The sequence below is a fragment of the Rhea pennata genome, chromosome 26 (genome assembly GCF_028389875.1).
Source record: "Rhea pennata isolate bPtePen1 chromosome 26, bPtePen1.pri, whole genome shotgun sequence".
Classification (NCBI taxonomy): domain Eukaryota; kingdom Metazoa; phylum Chordata; class Aves; order Rheiformes; family Rheidae; genus Rhea; species Rhea pennata.
The window spans coordinates 6,476,480-6,496,134 of NC_084688.1; the positions used below are offsets into that span (position 1 = coordinate 6,476,480).

Here is a 19,655-nt window from a genome sequence, read left to right on the forward strand (position 1 = left end):
CTAAGGAGCACAAGGGCAGGTGGGGGAACCCAGTCATATACTCAGAGGAAAAAACACCCTATCCAAGCTACTCTCAGGAATGTCCCACTGCCAAGGCTTGAAACCCATCAAGATGCATCATCCGAAGCAGCTCAGCAGAGCAGATTTCAGATAAAGTGTGTGTGCAGGGGGTAGTGGTGGTGGGCGGGGAGGAGGAGGGGAAGTGTGGTTACTGCCAAGGTGTTTGGGACACTAGGAGTTGCAGGGCAAGAGCATTTGGGGATTGCATAAGTTATTAATATTGCATAAGGGCTGTTTTGGGGCCTTAAAAGAAAAGCAGGAAAGGTGGGGATCAAGTGCCACTGATTGCTGTGTGCCTGTCCCAGGCTGCCCTGTGCTGTGAGATGGCCAGAAGATCCCAGGCAGGGCAGGATACCCGCTTTGTTTTTGCACCCTCAGCCCTTCTCGCCATGCTCATGTGCTAAGCCTTGTGCAGTGGCCACAGGCTTGTCCCTCTGTTGCATCTCTGCAGGAGCTGGGGATGTCTTCCTCAGCTCCAGGGGACTGTGCCTGAAAGGAGCTCACTGCAGTGTGTCTGCCCGTCCTCTTACTCTGGGAAAGAGTCACCTTGCTCCCTTACCTTAACTGCCCTCCCCACCCACTCTGTCAAGGAATGCCTTTGTCCCTGTGCAGCTTGAGATACTGTCCACAGAGGGAAAAATCACATGGACATCCAGGCTGGGATGCTGCAGTACTTTCACAGAATCACAGAATCACAGAATGGATTAGGTTGGAAGGGACCTCCTGAGATCATCTAGTCCAACCTCCCTGCTCAAGCAGGGTCACTTAGAGCATGTTAGACAAGATCGCATCCAGGTGGGTTTTGAATAACTCCAGAGAACGAGACTCCGCAGCCTCTCTGGTCAACCTGTCCCTGTGCTCTGCCACTTTCATGGGAAAGAAATTCCTCCTCATATTCAGGCGGAACTTCCTGTGCTTCAGCTTGTACATGTTGCCTCTAGTCCTGTTGCATGGCATTACTGAAAAGATTTAAGTCTCCCCCTCTTTGACACCCTCCCTTCAGATACATGCAGACATTGATAAGATTCCCCCCCCTCAGTCCTCTCTTCTCCACGATTAACAGGCCCAGCTCTTGCAGCCGTTCCTCATAGGGCAGGTGCTCCAGTCCTCTGATCATCTTTGTAGCCCCACGATGGACTCTCTCTGTTAGAGAAATACTGTGAGAAATGCCTTGCAAATAGTTAACAAGACTCAAGGACAAGGGGGAGAGAAAAACAATACTGCGAAGGATAACCAGCTCCGGCTAAATAACCTTGATGAAACCACAGCGCTTTGAAGATTGTGAGGGGTAGGTAAGACAAAAACAGCAGAATAACCCAGAAGTGACCTTAGGTTCATTAAGGCTTATTAACATACTAAATTTCACACCCCTAAATGGATAATGAGATGGAAATGACATGATAATGATGTTACCTCCTCTTCTTCGCTTCCTATGCTAATTAACAAGAATGTGAAAGTGCAAGCGCAGAGCGATTACCTGAGGTAATGAAACTGTAACCAATAGAAAGATTTGTATAAAATACTCCCTAAAAAGTGCGTATAAATCAAGAATGAGAGGGGGAGAAGGTGTGCTAGCTTTGTGGATTTACCACCAGGCACCCATCTTGTGCAGAAATGAAATAAACAAATATATCGACCCTGTGTGTCTATTGGTTGCTCGTACACCGGGTAACAGAACCCAGATTTTGGGACAACATCTCCAGTAGCTCCATTTCTCTTTCGTACTGGAGAGCCCAGAACTGGATGTAGCACTCAAGATGAAGTCTCACCAGGGCTGAGGAGAGTAGCAGGATCACCCCCCTCAACCTGCTCTTCCTAACGCACCCAGGATACCATTGGCTTTCTTGGCCACAAGGGCACGTTGTTGGTTCATAATCAGCTTCTCATCCACACGCACTCCCAGGTCCTTCTCTGCAGAGCTGCTTTCTAGCCGGTCAGCCCTCAGCCATGGAGTTATTCCTCCCTAAGTGCAGGACTCTGCGCTAGTCCTTGTTGAACCCCACCAGGTTTCTCTCTGCCCAACTCTCCAGCCTGTCCAGGTCTCTCTGAATGGCAGCACAGCCCACTCTTGTGTATCAGCCACTCCTCCCAGGTTGGTATCATTGGGAAACTTGTTGAGGAGGCACTCTGTCCCCTCCTTAGTTCCCCCCTTAGGTGGCTTGGGACAGGGCATTTGTGTGTCATGGCTCATGATCTACAGAAAAAGAGGAGAGAGTGGAAGACACAAGTTAGGGAGAGGCAAGTTAGACATTGCGTATGTTTTCAGGGAGCCCAGACTAGCCCCTTTCCTGCCCTCCTTTTGCAAGGGGAGCCCTGTATTCTTAACCTCTATGAAATCAATGGCCTGCATGAGCTTCTGAATTCCTTCTGTGGTGCCATCAACAGGGGCTTTATTGGGGGGGGGCACACCTTGTGCCACAGTAATGGCTGGAAATGCTGGAGAGGTCACAGCAGTCATAGGTGATGGGGACTCCCTCAAAGCTGAGGATGCTGCCAACAGCAGCAGAGGTGGAGGATCCCATGATGGTGTTCTGCAGGAAGGAGCTGAGGATAAAGCCGGGCAGGGCAAGAACGACGACAGGGAGCTCAGGGGCAATGGAGCAGTTGTGTCACTGCGTGATACAGCGCTCCTTGCAGCTGTTGGCCAGAGGGATGGGGATGGCATGGCAGACACTGCTGGTGGCATGACATATGTGGGGGCTGGAGATGTGCTTGTGGGAGAGGGCAGGGAGGAAGCGGAGCAGGAAGGTGTGTGAGCAACATCCTGTCACCTGCCCTGAATGTGTCAAGGCATCCACTTGGCTAGGATTGGCATCCTGTGAAGAAGCCATTCAGGCTTCTGGTCTGTCTTTGTGTCCTGCTAGGGCCCTGCAGGGAGCACGCATGCCTAGGAAGGCTCCTGTCTTGCCCATAACCCAGGACTCACTGCAGCCAAGCCCCAGCAGCACTCTAAGCTAAGTCTTCTTCCCCCTTCTCCCTCCCATGACAAGCAGCCCCAAGACCCAGCCTAGCAGGAGGGAGACAACCCAAAAGAGAAGGAGGAGGAGAAGGGGGCCTCAAATTCACCCGGCTCACACAGAGGAGGAGGTGAGGGAAGTGGATGAGAGAGCGAGGGAGTCACATTGGCTTTTATAGTTGGCCTGCAATGCCCCAGGCACAGCGGCACCCTTTGCAGAAGGGACAATTTTCTAAGATGCTCACAATGAATGGAAAACATCCCAGCTAATGACATGACCTGTGCTGCTGCTTCCCTCTAGGCTGCCTTTCCATTTCTGGGTTTACGCCCTGCTCATTCCCTCGTGGAGGGAGGCCTCTTCTGAGTGAAAGGATGGGCGATCCTATGATTTCCAGAGCAGAAATGTATCAGCATGGGAAGAGATGTGGAACAATTGCCAGAGGGGCCCCCTGCAGGCAGGTGACGTCAGACTTCAGCAATCCTGTGGGGCTGTTTGTGGCTCCATTCTCAGGAGGGGTACACCTTCTCCTCACCCTGCAAGCCCTGGATGGATGCCTATGGTCTCTTACGTGTGAGGCTGTGCCATGTCCTTCTCTCACCCTCCCTCCCAGCTCCCTCCAATGATCCCTAGTCCACTCCTCCACAAGCAGGTGAGCTGTGCTGCTGGATTTCCTGTCTCTTCCTCCTAATGCGTCTTGCAGGAGAAATCTGCTGACCTGTTGTTCTTCCTCCTCTCTCTGAGCAGGCAGTCCCTCTGAGTCCTCAAAGAGTGCTCTCAGCTTGTCTGGGGCCTTGTTCTGTGCAGAGTGCTCCATCCCTGCCCTGAAGGGGAGGTCCTCAACATCTCCTCACTGAGGTTCCCACAGGTCATGCCCAAAAGGACTCTGTGCTCCAGTTCCCACCAGAAATGACCATGCAGGCAGAACACAGTGCAACACTGCACTGCAATTTGTCCACCAGCTACACTTGTCTTTACGTCTTCTGATACCAGCAGTTCCTGACCCAGTCCCCTCAGATGCTGCTGCGTGTGGACAAATCCAAACCTCGTGTCGATTCAGGGGGGTTCTCTTCTGTGCTGTCTGCTGAGGACTCCCTAGTGTTTTTGCATGTGCGGGATTCTGAGCCGCAGGACGGTGCTGTCTATCTGTGTGCACTCTGGCCAAAGTAGCACAGAGCGAGAATATCCCTTCCTAGCCCTGCATCTGGCAATCAGCTAAGCCCTCAGGATGTGAGCAAGATCCATCAGCTGGACACTGGACAAGATTCCTCTTTCCACCCTCTCCCAGCTGCTGCCTCTGAGCACTCCCACTCCTTTCCATGTCTCTCCTCCAGGTCAGGAGAAACACCAGGGCTCAGCTTGGGGAATGTCCTGTGTCCCTGAGCTGGTGCGGATTTCTCTGCCCACCAGGAAACAGCTGGTCAACACATTTCTGGGAACTAGTTTGTTTCACTGTACATAGTGCTTTTTGTGCTAAATCTGATGGGAGGAGCAAAGAACTGGCCCTGGAAAGCAGGTGTGACTGCTTTCCAATCAGCTGTGGTGGCTGCAGGAAGCATTAGCTGGTATTTCCACCCTGAGGGAGTACATGTGCTAGTGTTTTCTCCTACTGCAGGGCACTGTGCCTTGTCCCTGACATGGGAGAGGCAGCTAGGGAGCCACCGTCACTTTCAAGCTCTGCTTCTCCACGTATTGAATCAAGTAGCCAAGGAGAGAGGAGAGGAATGAGGGTGTAGGGACTGTGAGCATTAGACCTCCCTCTTCCTTTTCAGACTTGGGATTTCACCAGAGGTACCTTGACTCCCAGCACCACTTGCTCTAACCACTAGGCCAGGTGTCTCCTGCAGACGCTGGACACAGGGAAGTCCTACCCCTTTAACTGGAGCCCAGTAAACCCCTTTCCCAACCAAGGACTCAGCAGTCATGACTCTGTGGTCGCAGAGGCTCCTGGGATCTGCCCAGGCATGGGGTCAAAAAAGGGGAGTGGATTCCCAGAGGTGCACCTTCCTCACTCTCTATCATCTGGACATGGAGATGTGGTTAGTATAATTTTGACAGAATGGTTGAGGTTAGAGCGTGCCTCTAGAGATCATTGAGTGCAAGTCCTCTGCTCAAGCAGGATCACCTAGGAGGCTGTCCAGGCTGCCGAGGACCATGTCGAAATGGCTTTTGAATATCTCCAAGGGTGCCGACTCCACAGCCTTTCTGGGCAGCCTGCTCCAGTGCTCAATCACACTCACAGTGAAAAAAGCTTTTCCTTCAATTCAGATGCAACTTCCAGTGTTTCAGTGTTGTGCCCATTGCCTCTCATCCTGTCACTGGGCACCACTGGCAAGAGATCCTCTTTACGCCCTCCCTTCAGATATCTAAACACATTGATAAGATCCACCCTGAGCCTCCTCTTTTCCAGGCTAAACAACCCACAGCTTCCCCAGATCAGGCCCTAAATCTGTAGGAAGCAATGCCTTGTTCAGCTTGGGCACATGTTTGTCATGTCAGAACAGAATGGAACACCTGGATGAGTGTGGGAGCAAGGAAGTGACTGGGCAAATCCTTAGTCTTTGTTGGTGTCAGAGGGTGGCAACACTCCCACTGCTGCAAAATGTACTACTCAATTCACCACCATGGAGGTCTGACCCTGGCTTGGCTGCGGAGCAGGTGGTAGATGAGGGTGAAACCCGGGAGGGGAGGGCCCTGTAGCTCTTTCCTACACAGCTTGGGAGGCTATGGAAGGACAAAGTGCAGCCAGCTTGCTCTTGGAGGAGGCGGGTTGTAAGGTGAGAACTCCTTGGCGGGTCAAGGCTGTGCTGGTCCCAGGAGCTTCCAGCCAGAAAACCACAGCAGGGGCATTTCAGGCATGGTGAGAGAAAAATGTGCTTCCTTCTTTGCTCCTTTAGTGGCATCATTTCTGGCAGCTCTGCTCCCTTGTGGCTGGGAGATCGTTTTTTCGCTCTCTCTCACACAAAGTGGAGGTTGGGCTCAGCACGCACTTTGGGTATCTCTTCCTTGCTGCCTTCCTGTGGCAACCACTGGGCAAGCACTGGCTTCCACTAGAAGCATAGTTCCTCTTTTCTAAGGGAAACACTAGACCCCTCTCCACCTACCTCTGCAAATGTCTCTGCAGGGAGGTGGTCTTGTATGATGGGAAAATGCTGGGAAATGTTGGCTCATGTGTACTTTTGCATGAATATTCTCATGATGCTCTTACTTTTGGAAAAGAAAAGGCAAGACAGAGAGAGGAGAAACCTGCCCTGATCCCTATGACCCACCATCTTCTAATTTCCTTCCCACAGCCACCCATCTCTGTCTGCTTCTCTTTTCTGACCCATCTGGGACTGATGTTTCACAAATGTCTTGCCACAGAAGTTCTTAGTTGTTCTGCAGTCCCAAATTTCAGCCAAAAAGCGGATCTTATAGAGGCTGCTACAGGGCCTGGCATGACATTATTAGCTTGTCCCAGTCTCTCTCATGGCCAGCACAGCCCAGACCCTCCTACACATCATCACCGCTGGGGCTTCTTTTCTCTCCCGTGAGTTTTGGCTTCCATGCACTCTGGGACACAGGAACCATTGGAGAGAACAGGGTGTTGGAAGGAGGATGCATCTTTCTCACAGCAGCTCCCTGGACTCCTCACCACACTGAAGGAGTCCTGGTGCCGGCCCATAAGGGCCAGGTTTGACAGGACATTCCCTGAGATTCTGGGCAGCAGGAGAGCGGGGAGGAAGGACACAATAGAGCTGTCTTCCAGGGGCATCCTGGCAAGGGGGAGTGGGATTATCACAGTGTGTGTTGCACGCAGAGCCAAGAACTCTGTACTCCTGCTCCAAACTACTCACCACCTTGCTGTCCTCAGCTGTGGGGCTCCCGCTGCAGAGCAAGGCAGAGGGAGCCTTCTTCCCTGGGGGTTTGCATCCTGTCATGGTTTTCATCCCGAAGCTTTTCCCCACATGCTAACTCTCACTTTCTTCCAGGTGCCATGAGCTAGACCACTGCCACCGAGAAAGAGGGACCCTGGGGTGTTTTTATCCTGTTGGGGTCAGGAACACATCCGTGTGCTCAACAGGTCTCACTGAACTGCTTGGGGAGCTTCTCTGTGCTCAGGGACAGGCCTGTCAGGCAAGGTGTGCAAAGCTGAGGAGCTTTTGCTGCCAGCTCAGGAGATCTGTGGGCAGGCGCTGTGTGGCAAGGTGAGGAGCAGAAAAGGGCTGTGACGCTCCTCACCCATGTATGGTAGGAGGTTTCTTATGAAGGGGCCATGTTTGAGTGTCTGCTGAGCTGATCCTGAAGGCTGCCAGGGAAGCTGAGGTCTCCCATGCTCTGCCTGTGGAGGTGCAAGAGCCTTCTTGTTCCTCTGCTGAAGCTGCTTGTTACTTCTGTGCCCTGCCTTTCCTTTCTCCCAGGCACTTCCCAGCCACTCTCTCTGGCCCATCTGCTGATGTTCCTTAGACTTCATCTCCTTTCCCTTGGTGAGACCTCAGCCTCCCCTCTCTCTTGCTGCATCCCTTGGTTTACCCACCTCCCCACCTCACCTGTGAAGCAGGGCAGGTGATCTGGATCAAGCAAAGCCAAAATATCATGTCTACCCCATGTACAGCCTCAGTGCAGTAGCATGGACAGCCAAAATTCAGCCTGGGCCCCACGTCCTACTTTGGAGAAGGCTTAACAGCTAGTCTGTGTCGGAGGGTGTCCTCAGGAATGTGAGCAACCGGTAAAGGAAACCTTACAGCTCCCCTGTGGTGTTGTGATTTCCTTAGGGGTTACATGGGGGTCTGGGACCAGCTTCAGCTCCTGTGCAGGCAGCAGTGCTGCAGTGACATGCTTCCATGACCACAGAGGGTCATGTGTCGGGGACAAGCCAGACTCGCCACAGGCTGCAAGCACTGAGGCAGACAGGTAGGCAATGAGCCTGACAAGGCAGACTTCTCATCCCTGTGTTGGACTTTGAGAAAGAAAAGGACGAATACATTCAAACAGCTCTCTACACAGAAAGCTCTCCTACTAATTCCCCAGGGTCAACTTCAGTTTTGGATGTGAGTTACGTTTATTCTGATGCAATTGCTCTGGTGACAGTAATGTAGGAGGCTGGGCTTGCATGTGTGGTGGTTGCTTTCTGCTACTCTTTGCTCGATTTCCCTGCTGCCCATTGCATCTTCACATTTTCCTGCTGCTCTGGTGTTCTAGTGCACCTGCTCCAGCATGGGTTGCCCACAGGCTGTAGAATTCAAATCAATATAAAAAATATATATATATATCTCACGTGTCACGCTGTCTGTGCTGCCTCCTGGAATCACCTGCTGACAGCAATGTTAGGTAATGCTGAGATCCATGCTGCGTACCGAGGAGGAGATGCGTGGCCGTGTGCTGGGACTGGGAGGACATGCTCACCTGAATGCCCTCCAGCCTGGCCATCCTTGGAGCCCCTCTCCTGCCTTTCGTCCAGGGTTTCCCTCAAGCCTTCTTCTGTATGTTCTCCAGTGCAACCAGTCTGCACTGCTTGAGTCAAGAGCTCAGTGGGGAAGCAGAGCACCAGGCAGATGTGGGCACCTGCCCCTGCCAGGGAAGAGCTAGGCCCAGGGAAAGCTGCTTCATGGCTGTGGAAAGGCAGACACTAAAGAAGAGCCACAAGGGTTTGGGCATCTACTGCTGTCCTGTGGCATCCCTGGCTGATAAGGATTGGGGAGGTGTTAGGGAACGAGGACCCTAGTGTGTGGCTCAGCCAGATTGATTTCAATGTCAATCTTGTCTAGCACATCTGTGCAACAACTGGACAGTGCAAGGCTCTGTGTGAGGTGTGGGGGAGGATAGGGGACCTGCACGTGTTACGCATGCCCTTGGGTGCAGGCCACACTCTCTCATTCTGGTGATGGATGGGAGAGCGAGTAGAAGGAGCACCTGGGCTGTCACCAAGGCTGTTTCTCCCACCATACCCACCTCTGTCATCCTTCAGGACCATCACCTCCATGAGCCTCCTCCCCCACTCCAGCCCCATCCAGGCAAGAGAGAATCCCCTTCCCCAAGAGCTTGTGGGACTGCTCTCTTCCCAGGGCCTGCAGCAGTCCTGGGCTGCTCCTTCAGTGACTGCACTGGTCAGGCTCCCTACCTGCAGGACATGCTCCACAGCCAATGGAGTGTTTCTGGGTAGAGATTCAGTGAGGCAAGGACTGATGGCTACTGGCTCAGCAGTAGCTGGAGATGTCTTCCTCAGCTCCAAGGCACAGTGCCTGAAAGGGTCCCACTGCAGAGTGTCTGCCCCTGCCATTACTCTGGGAAGGGTGAAGGGTCACCTTGTTACCCTAATTTAACTCCTTGCCTGCCGTGGTCTGCACCTGCAACGCCTTTGTCCCTGTGCAGCTTGAGCTATGGTCCACAGAGGAAAATTCCACACAGATGCCTGGACTTGAATGCAGCAGAACTTTAGGGAGTCTAAAGAGGAAACTGTGGTTGCTCCAAGCTTAGTCCCCAGTGCAGGGAGCACCAGAGGCAGCCAAGAATGTGTGTCCCTTGAGCAGGGCAGAGTTTTCGCAGGATGTGTGTCTCCCACAGAAGGAGAGAGGCCAGCATGTCCCCTCTTGGCTGGCTTGGGACAGGGAGTAGGAGGGAAGAGTGCCATGGCCAGTGGAGGAGAAGACAACCAAGAGTGGGGGGGAGAGTGGAAGACAGGCAAGTTTGATACTGGCTGTGTTTTCAGGGAGCCCAGGCTAGCCCCTTTCCTGGCCTTTAGCAAGGGAAGCCCCATTGTCTCAGGCTCTATGAAATCAATGGCCTGCGTCAGCTTCTGAATTCCTTCTGTGGTGCCATAGGCACCAGAGGCTTTAGTAGGTGGGGACACCTTGTGCCACAGCAGTCGCTGGAAATGCTGGAGAGGTGACAGTGCCCAGAGGTGATGGAGAGTCCATGAGCTGCTCCTCACCCTGCAATCCCGGGATGGATGCCTGTGATCTCCTGTGTGTGAGGCTGTGCCACGTCCTTCTCTCATCCTCCCTCCCAGCTCCCTCCAATGATCCCCTAGTCCACTCCTCCACAAGCAGGTGAGCTACACTGCTGGGTTTTATGTCTCTTCCTCCTAATGCGTCTTGCAGGAGAAATCTGCTGACCTGTTGTTCTTCCTCCTCTCTCTGGGCAGGCAGTCCCTCTGAGTCCTCAAAGAGTGCTCTCAGCTTGTCTGGGGCCTTGTCCTGCACAGAGCACTCCAGCCCTGCCCTGAAGGGGAAGGCATCAGTATCTTCTCACTGAGGTCCCTTTCGTATTTGTCAGAGTCCAGTACTCTCTGACCAGATTCTTTTAGATATTCCACACATACAGAGAGTACAATGTTTAATATAAAAATTTACTTTATATACATTTGATATTACACAGGATTTTTGATTTTGAAGAGTGATAGAGGAATATACTGGAATCATACTACAAGTGTAATTGTTATTTCCGGTCTCTATAATATGCTCACCACCATGATGCTGGGTGTCCCCAGTCACCGGGAAAGAATACGTGGCTTGAAACCAGCTCCAGCCCATTGCTCTCCTCAAAAATTCCTTTGTTGTTCGGATTTTGTGCTCTGTATTGGGCTGAGCTACATATACTCTTCCCCCATGCTAGTCTGGCAAACCTCAGGGAGACAGTCACATTCTTTGTTCAACTCAGAAAGGAACAAACGTATGGCTTCTTATCAAAAACAAGTGTCACTCTCCAGCTCTCTTTGTGTTAAGGTAGTTAAGTTAGTTAAGTTGAGTTTGTGGGCACTACTGGGGGTGGGGAGTGTGTTTGTGTAACAGCCTACCCTGCTGTGTAACTGACCATGGGGGCACATGCATGAGCTCCTGTTGCTGTGTATACCTGTGTTTGCATGTGCATGCATGAGTGTATTTATGTAACTCCATCTGCATGTGTGCTCATGCACATGTTTGCTCATGTCCATACATCTGCGTATGTATTTGTGCACATTTGTGCATCCTTGGTAGGGGCTAGTGTGTGTGCACCAGATTGCCACAGATTCCACGGATGTGACCAGCCAGTTCCAAGGCCCATAGTTACACCCTTCTGTGGCAGCGCCAGACTGAGGGAGAGGGACCATGCTGGAGAGCTCAAGTCTTCCTGAGAAGGATGCAGAGCACAGACCAAATCTTTCTGTGCTGCCTGCAGGCACCCCTTAGGGGCTGGCTTGTGTTCTTGAGGTGTCCGCAGCTCCTGGGGGAGTAAGAGTGGCACTGGTCTGGGACTTAGTTGCATCCTCAGGGATGGGAGAGTCCTCAGCCACAGCAGGCCCTTAGCCAGAGCCAGTAGCCACTGGGAGAGGCAACTCCAGCAGCAGCAGGCATCTACCCACAGGGAAAACACCCACTCAGTTAGCACTGGAAAGAATTCTCTTTAAAAAATGCCCTAACCAAATATTTTGGCATTTTCTTGGTGAAACCTTTCATTTGGAGGTGGTGCAGCCACATGCTCTGAGCTTTACAGTGTGAACCTCTGCCAAGTCTGTTGGGATATCATCAAAGTTTCCATCTGCTCCAATCCTCCCAGCACCAGCCGCAGAGAGCATGATGCGGGCAGGAGGCCTCTTTCAGGTGAGTGGAACATTCCCACTGACTTCTTCTGGGAACCCAGCAGGGAACTTGCTCCCCAGGTAATGGGAATACTTGTGACCAAGGTGTCCATGTCAGGGAGCAGACCCTGCCCACTCTCCTACACCCCCATGGTCGCTGCCAGCAGGCTTGCTCCCACAGGGCTCTCATGAGTATTTGTGTTCCAGGCCTGTGGCTGAGGGTAGGCTCCTGCTCGCTGCTGCTCATGGTTGCTGCTCCCAAGGCTGCTGTTCCCGGGGCTGCTGTTTCTGCAATTTCAGGGAAACATTCTCATGCCAGCAGCAGCTCCACAAGCAGCAACAGCCAGAGGCATTTTGGTGGTGGTGGTGGGGCGGGGGGGAGTTAGCGTCTTTTTCGGGCACGCTGTCCCTGTGCAGCAGTGCATGAGCTGTTACTGCAGGTGAGATGCAGGAGCTCCAGGAGCGCCGGCTGCCACTGCCACTGCGGCTTGTGGTGCTCTGCTTTGTGCATTGAGCACCAGGGCTTGTTTCTGCCATGATGCCCAGTCCCTGCCACTCCCCTCCTGCCTGGCCCCTGTCGCGGGCCCAGGAGCGCCATGCATGGTGCAGAGCCGCTGCCTTCATGTGCTGCCGTGCTGCCGACTGCCCCACTCTTGTCCTTCTCACCTCCCCGCTGTGGCCCAGGTTTGGGCAAGGGTAAGAAGAAAAGCTGAGAGCGAGGCCAGCACTGGGGTAGGGCGCAGCCCCAGGGCGGAGCCAGCACCGGTGGCAGCGTTGGAGTGGAGGCGCTGGTGCTGCAGCAGAGAGTCGGTGCAGGCAGGCGGATGCGATGCACGGGTGGCTGAGCAGTGCCATGTGGTGCAGTGTGATGCGGCAGTGCCAAGGCGCAGGGCTGGCGACGCTGGCCATGGTGCTCCTGGGTACGTGGGGCAGTGGCAAGGCGGGGGAGTTAGGGATGTGGGGCAGAGGCCAGGGGAAGGCATGTGGGTTCCGAGGTCCTTATGGCCACGGTCACCACTAGCCCTCAGGTTTTTACGCAGACCTCCTTTTGCTGGACATCCAGCCAGCTGCCCAAGCCTCTCTCCCTCCTTCATCTGTGCTGTCTCCACCAACCGATTCAGCCATGTCTCCCTCACTACAGCCCTTCCTGGCTGCGATCCTCCCTTCATCCTTCCATTCTCCCCTTCTTCCTGGGCAGGAAAGCCATTGTCGATGTGAATTTCTCCTCTCTTGGCAGTGGCTGTGGGCAGAGCCCAGGTGCAGCAGGAGCCATTGGCAGAGGCCACCGAGGGCACCAGCATCAACATCACCTGCTCACATCCTAGCATTGCTGCAGACTCAACTCAGTGGTACCGGCAACGTCTACACCAGCCGCCGCAGCTGATAGCAACGGGTGTCAGAGGCGAAAAAGTGGTGCTGGACCCACCAGGAACCCTGCTCATTGCGGCAGACCGTCTCTCCAACACCCTGCGCCTTGCCCAGCCCCGCTGGTGGGACACTGCACTGTATTACTGCGCTGTGAGAGACACAGTGAGACGAGCCGGTGCTGCCGCTGTGCGCAAACGCTGCAGGGAAGTGTTGGGGGTTGTGTGTGCCCAGGTGCCTCTCTGCTCTCCGCACAGCGGTGGCACCTGTGGCTGCCTGGCCAAGAGTGGGGCAGCGTGTTTTATCGGACGCTCTGGATGCTGGAGGTGGGAGCAGAGGAACCGGGTGGGCCTAACCTGAGCCATGGGCGGTCAGAGGAAAATCCTGCTTGACAGGGAGTGGTGAAGACATTGGTGCAGCGGTCACGGTAATGGAGCCAATGGTGGGCCACGAGGAGGCCATGTCCCACTCGCCCCCGGGGCACGGAGTCCTCCCCACAATGCAGCCCTCCTGGCCTGGCCCCACCTGTCTTGTCCAGCCTGGGAGTGGTGGTGCCGCAGACCCGCGCACTGTGCTGCTGGCTCCCGTGGAGAAAAGGGTGCCGGAGAGCCAGCCAGGCCAAGCCACCGCCCAGGCAGAGCTGACGAGGGAGTGACCTGAGTGCTGGGAGCCACTTTCAGCCCCTGGTGCCCCAGCAGAAGCCCCCTGCAGTGCTACCACCTTCACAGCTCTGACGCCAGATTCTGGGACCCAGGGACATGGGTCTTAGTCACCGCTGGTCTCACCAGTGTTGGGGATGTACCATCCATCCACCGTCCCGCGGAGTGGTTTCCAGACCACTTGCTGACCCTCCTGCTGCCCCCTGCCCCCAGCCCAGTTATGCCTTGGTCTTTCCAGGCCACAGGTCGCTACTTGCCTGTGGGTAGCCCTTGTACTTGCCCAGACAGTCAAGTCCCAAGACACAGGGTGGCATAAGCAGTTGGAGGCTGTGTATGCAGATGAGTGAAGAGAGACTCTCTCTAAAACTTAAGGTTCTGATGGGATCTCTTTCCTCTTCCCTGAAAGTGTGTGGGGGTGTCTTTCTATCTCTGTGTGAGAAGCTCCCACAGTAGGTGCTATTCAGAGAAGCCCACTGGGGATACTGAGCTAGGCACCTGGTTCCAGGCACCTCTGTCTGTACCTGGTGCTACTTATATCCAGGGCCAAGGTAGATATGGGTAAGTGCAAGCATCCCTTCACCATTTCCTGCCGAGCTGGGTATAGGCTCATGTGTCTGGCTGGGTGCTAGATGACAGGAGATGTCAGAAACACTTCTCTTGTGCTGGGGGATGGTTTGTCTGGTTCTTATTTCTAGGAGGGACAAAGAGATGGAGGTCCCCAGCAACATCCTCCATGTCCTTTTGACTGACCACAGCATGCCTAAACTGTCCGTTAGGCTCATCCGTTAAGCAAGGACATTCAGTCACTGTCCATACAAACACAAGTCCATACTGCGAACTTCTCTCGCTTGCCTATATTTACCTTTCCGGATCCAACCTGGCACTCCCACTGCAGCTCTGTACTTCCCCTCACTTGCCTCCCCAAACTCACTCCTTCCAGAAGGGTAGGGTCCCAGCTACCTCTGGGGATCTCAGGGAAAGGTATGGTTCTCAGGCAAGAGAGGAAGAAAAGGGTAGAGTGGTAGAAATAATGTTGACATCCGTTCTCAGAAGAAATAGCACCATCTGCAGAGAACTGGGCACCCCTGGGGAAGGTGAGGAACTGCCAGTGGGGAAAACCCCTGAAATCCCCAAAGGACCAAGCAGTAGTGTGCAGGAGAGCATGTGTTTCTAGCTGGTGAAATGAGGCCTGCACTGGGACATCAGGCCAGGAACAGCCACTTCTTACCATGGGGAACCCAGAGCCCCCACGTCTTCCCCCATAGTGAAGACATTCAGTGGGCTGTTGCCTGGGGAGCAACATGTGTCACTGCCAGAAGAGGCTGAGCTGCAGATGGTGTGTTTCAGGAGTGACAAGAACAAACACTTTCTCTTCCCCCTTTCGTTCTTTGTTCCCCTTGCAGAGTCATTTCCGGCAGCTCAGCTCTCTTGGGGGTGGGAGGTGGTTTTTCGACACTCTCACACATAAACAGCAGGGTCAGCCTCAGCATGTACCTCCGATACCTCTTCCTCGCTGCCCTCCTGGGGAAATCGTTGTGGTTGCTCCAAGCTTAGGTCCCTAGTGCAGGGTGCACCAGAGGCAGCCAAGAATGTGTGTCCCTTGAGCATGGTAGAGTTTTTGCAAGGTGTATGTCTTCCACAGAAGGAGAGAGGCCAGCAGGTCCTCCCCTTGCCTGGCTTGGGGCAGGGAGTAGGAGGGGAGAGTGTCATGGCCAGTGGAGGAGAAGACAACCACGAGTTGTTGAGAGTGGGGAGAGAGTGGAAGACAGGCAAGTTTGATATTGGCTGTGTTTTCAGGGAGCCCAGGTTTCCTGGTTTCCTAGCCTTTCTTTTTATTTTTATTTATTTATTTATTTATTTATTTATTTGCAAGGGGAGTGCCATATTCTCAGCCTCTGTGAAATCAATAGCCTGAATCAGCTTCTCAAGTCCTTCTGTGTGCCATTACTAGAGGCTTTAGCAGGTGGGGACACCTTGTGCCACAACAGTCGCTGGAAATGCTGGAGGGGTCACAGTGCTCAGAGATGATGGATATTCCCTCAGCTGCTTCGCATCCTGCAGTCCTGAGATGGATGCCTACCATCTCCCATGTGTAAGGCTATGCCATGTCCTTCTCTCACCCTCCCTCCCAGCTCCCTCCAATGATCCCTAGTCCACTCCTCCACAAACAGGTGAGCAGCACTGCTGGGTTTTATGTCTCTTCCTCCTAATGCATCTTGCAGGAGAAATCTGCTGACCTGTTGTTCTTCCTCCTCTCTCTGAGCAGGCAGTCCCTCTGAGTCCTCAAAGAGTGCTCTCAGCTTGTCTGGGGCCTTGTCCTGCACAGAGCACTCCAGCCCTGCTCTGAAGGGGAGGTCCTCACTGAGGTTCCCTTGGTATTTGTCAGAGTCCAGTACTATCTGACCAGATTCTTTTAGATATTCCACACATACAGAGAGTGCAATGTTTAATATAAAAATTTAATTTAAATTTATGTGATGTTACATGGGATTTTTGATTTAGCAGACCTACTTGGAGGAATCACATGGGTTAAGGGCCTAGAAGGAAGGGGTCCAGGAGAGCTGGCTAGTATTCAAATATTGCCTCCTCCATGCTCAAGAGCGGTGCATCCAAAGGAGAAAGAAGTCTAGCAAAGAGGGCAGGAGACCGGCATGGATGAACAAGGAGCTCCTAGTCAAACTCAGGCAGAAGAAGAAGATACACAGAATGTTGAAGAGGGCACAGGCTACTTGGGAGAATTATAGGAATGCTATCAGAGCATATAGAGATGCGGCGAGGAAGGCTAATGCCCATTTGGTATTAAGTCTGGCAAGGAATGTTAAGGACAGCAGGAAGGGTTTCTTCAAATACATCAGCAGCAAGAGGAGAACTGGGGAAAATGTGGGCCCACTACTGAATGAAGCATGGATTCAACAAGGGGAAATCCTGCTTAACCAACCTGATAGCCGTCGATGATGGGATGACTGGCTGGGTAGATGAGGGGAGAACAGTGGACGTTGCGTACCTTGACTTCAGCAAAGCTTTCAGCACTGTCTCCCATAACATCCTCCAAGGTAAGCTCAGGAACTGTGGGTTAGATGAGTGGAGTGTGAGGTGGACTGAGAACTGGCTGAGAGGCAGAGGTCAGAAGGTTGTCATCAGTGGCCGGGAGTCTAGTTGGAGGCCTCATCTCGAGTACTGCGTCCAGTTCTGGGCTCCCCAGTACAAGAGAGACATGGAACTACTGGAGAGAGTTCAGTGTAGGGCTACGAAGATGATCAAAGGGCTAGAGCACCTGCCCTATAAGGAATGGCTGTGAGAGCAGGGCCTGTTTAGCCTGGAGAAGAGAAGACTGAACCACAAGAAATTCCGCCGGAACGTGAGGAAGAATTTCTTCACTGTGAGAGTGACAGAGCACTGGAAGAGGTTGCCCAGAGAAGTTGTGGAGTCTATTTCTCTGGAGATAGTCAAAACCTGCCTGGGTGCAACCCTGTCTAACATGCTCTATGTAACTCTGCTTGAGCAGGGTTTTTGGACTAGATGATCTCTAGAGGTTCCTTCCAGCCTAACCCATTCTGTGATTCTGTTAGTCTGTTCTTGTTCCCGACTCATCTGGGCTCTGGGAATACCTGTAACCAAGGTGCCCTTGTCAGGGGGCAGGCCCTACCCACTCTCCTGCATACCTATCGCTGCTACAAAGAGGTTTGCTCCTGCGGGGCTCTCGTGCACGTCTTCATTTAGGTCCTGTGGTTGAGGGGAGGCTCCTGCTCACTGCTGCTGTGGCTGCTGTTCTGGGGCTGCTCTTTCTGGTATTTCAGGGAAACATTCTCCTGAGGGCAGAAGCTCCATGAGCAGCAACGGCCAGCAGCATTTAAGCAGGGGGGGGGGGGAAGGAAGCGTCAGTGTCCTTTTTGGGTGCGCTGTCCCTGTGCAGCAGAGCATGAGCCATTACTGTAGCTAGGATACAGGAACTCCAGGAGCACTGGCTGCCCACACCAGCACAGCTCGTGGTGCTCCATTTTCTGCTGCAGGCATCAGGGCTCATCCTCACTGCAATGCCTGGGCCTTGCCACTCCCCTGTTGCAGGCCTGGGAGCACTGTGCATGGCAGAGCCACCACCTCTGTGTGCCACCGCACCTCTGAGTGCCCTGTTCCCACCCTTCTCACCTGCCTGCCATGGCCCAGGACTGGGCTGGGGCAAGAAGCAAGGCCAAGAGTAAGGCCGGCGCTGGGACAGAGTGCAGCTCCAGGGCGGTGCTGGTACTGGTGGCAGTAGCTGAGGGGAGGTGCTGGTGCTGCAGCAGAGTCACTGCTGGCAGGCGTCCAAGTGGTGCCCTGCGGTGTGATGCAATGTGGCAGTGGGATTAGTAGCCCAAGGCAGCACTCAGAGGAAGCCACGCTGGGTCCAGAGGCCTTAGGGTCACCCTCCTGCTTGCCTTCAGGCTCCTACGCAGAACTCCTTTTGCTGGATCTCTAGCCCACCACCCAAGCCTCTCTCCCTCCTTCATCTGTGCTGTCTCCACCAACCGATTCAGCCATGTCTCCCTCACTACAGCCCTTCCTGGCTGCGATCCTCCCTTCATCCTTCCATTCTCCCCTTCTTCCTGGGCAAGAAAGCTGTTGTTGATGTGAATTTCTCCTCTCTTGGCAGTGGCTGTGGGCAGAGCCCAGGTGCAGTAGGAGCTGTTGGCAGAGGCCACTGAGGGCACCAGTATCAATGTCAATGCTCACACCCCAACGTGCAGATGATCGCAATAGTATGCTGGTATTGGCAGCATCTACACCAGCCACCACAGTTGATAGCAACGGGTGTCAGAAGAGGGGAAAAAGCAGCGCTGGACCCACCGGGAACCCTGCTCATCACAACAGACTGCTGCTCCAGCCCTGCTGGTGGGACGCCGCGCTGTATTACTGCGCCATGAGAGACACAGTGAGACAAACCAGTGCTACCGCTGTGCACGAATGCCGTGGCTAAGTGTCAGGGGCTGTGCGTGCCCAGGTGCCTCTCTGCTCTTGGCACAGTGGTGGTGCCTGTGGCTGCCCGACTGGGAGTGGGGCAGCGTGTTGTGCCGGGCGCGCTGGGTGCTGGAGGCGGGAGCAGAGGAGACAGACGGGGCCCGGCTAGAACCACGGGTGGTCAGAGGAAAACGGTGCTCGACAGGGAGGGGCGGAGCCGTTGGTGCAGTCGTCACGGTGCCGGAGCTGGTGTTGGGGCCAGCAGGTGGCTGTGCCCCGCTTGCCCCAGGGACACAGAGCCCTCTCCATGCTGTGGCCCTCCTGGCCTGGCCCCGCCCATCTTGCGCAGCCCTGGAGCGGTGGAGTCACAGAACTGCATGCACACTGCACCACTGCACTGCCATCTCCTGTGGGGAAGAGGGTGCTAGGGAGCCCGCTGAGCCGAGCCACTGTCCAGTCAGAGCTGGTGCAAGAGTGGCCTGAGTGCTGGGAGCTCCTGCCATCCCCTGGCATCCGGGCAGAAGCCCCCCGCAGCGTGACCCAGCCTTGCAGCCCCGGCGCTGGGTTCCAGAACCTAGGGATGAGGGCCTTCTCCGTCACAGCTTGTCTCACCAATGTGGCCAACATGCCAGGCCATCCACTGTCCCACGGAATGGGCCACTGCTTGCCAACCCTCCTGCTGCTGAGCCTGGATAGGCCTTGTTCTTTCTGAGCAACATATGTCACTGCCAGAAGAGGCCGAGCTGCAGATGGCGTGTTTCAGGAGTGACAAGAACAAACACTTTCTCTTCCCTCTTTCCTTCTTTGCTCCCCTTGCAGAGTCATTTCCGGCAGCTCAGCTCTGTTGGGGCTGGGAGGTGGTTTTCTGACTCTCTCACACACAAACAGCAGGGTCAGCCTCAGCATGTACCTCCAATACCTCTTCCTCGCTGCCCTCCTGGGGAAATCGTTGGGTGAGAACAGTCTTTTACTCCTGGCAGAATCCTTTCTTTCCCACCTGATTAAACCCTGACCCCATCACCAGATCTCTGCAAGGATGTTCTCTTGAAAAGTGGACAGGCGTTGGGAAATACCAGATCACGTGGGTGTTTTGCACCTGTGTTCTGAAGAGGCTGTCACTGCTGGAAAGGAAAAAGATGAGATAGA

At 54.0% G+C, this 19,655-nt stretch overlaps 1 gene segment (V, D, J or C); it reads left to right on the plus strand.

Moving 5' to 3' along the window:
• The first annotated feature begins 12,418 nt into the window (after positions 1–12,418).
• Positions 12,419–13,307, plus strand: LOC134151118 (immunoglobulin lambda variable 3-19-like). The segment is given in 3 exon segments: positions 12,419–12,470; positions 12,788–13,080; positions 13,173–13,307. Coding segments are annotated over 3 exon segments (480 nt in total).
• Positions 13,308–19,655: the final 6,348 nt, after the last annotated feature.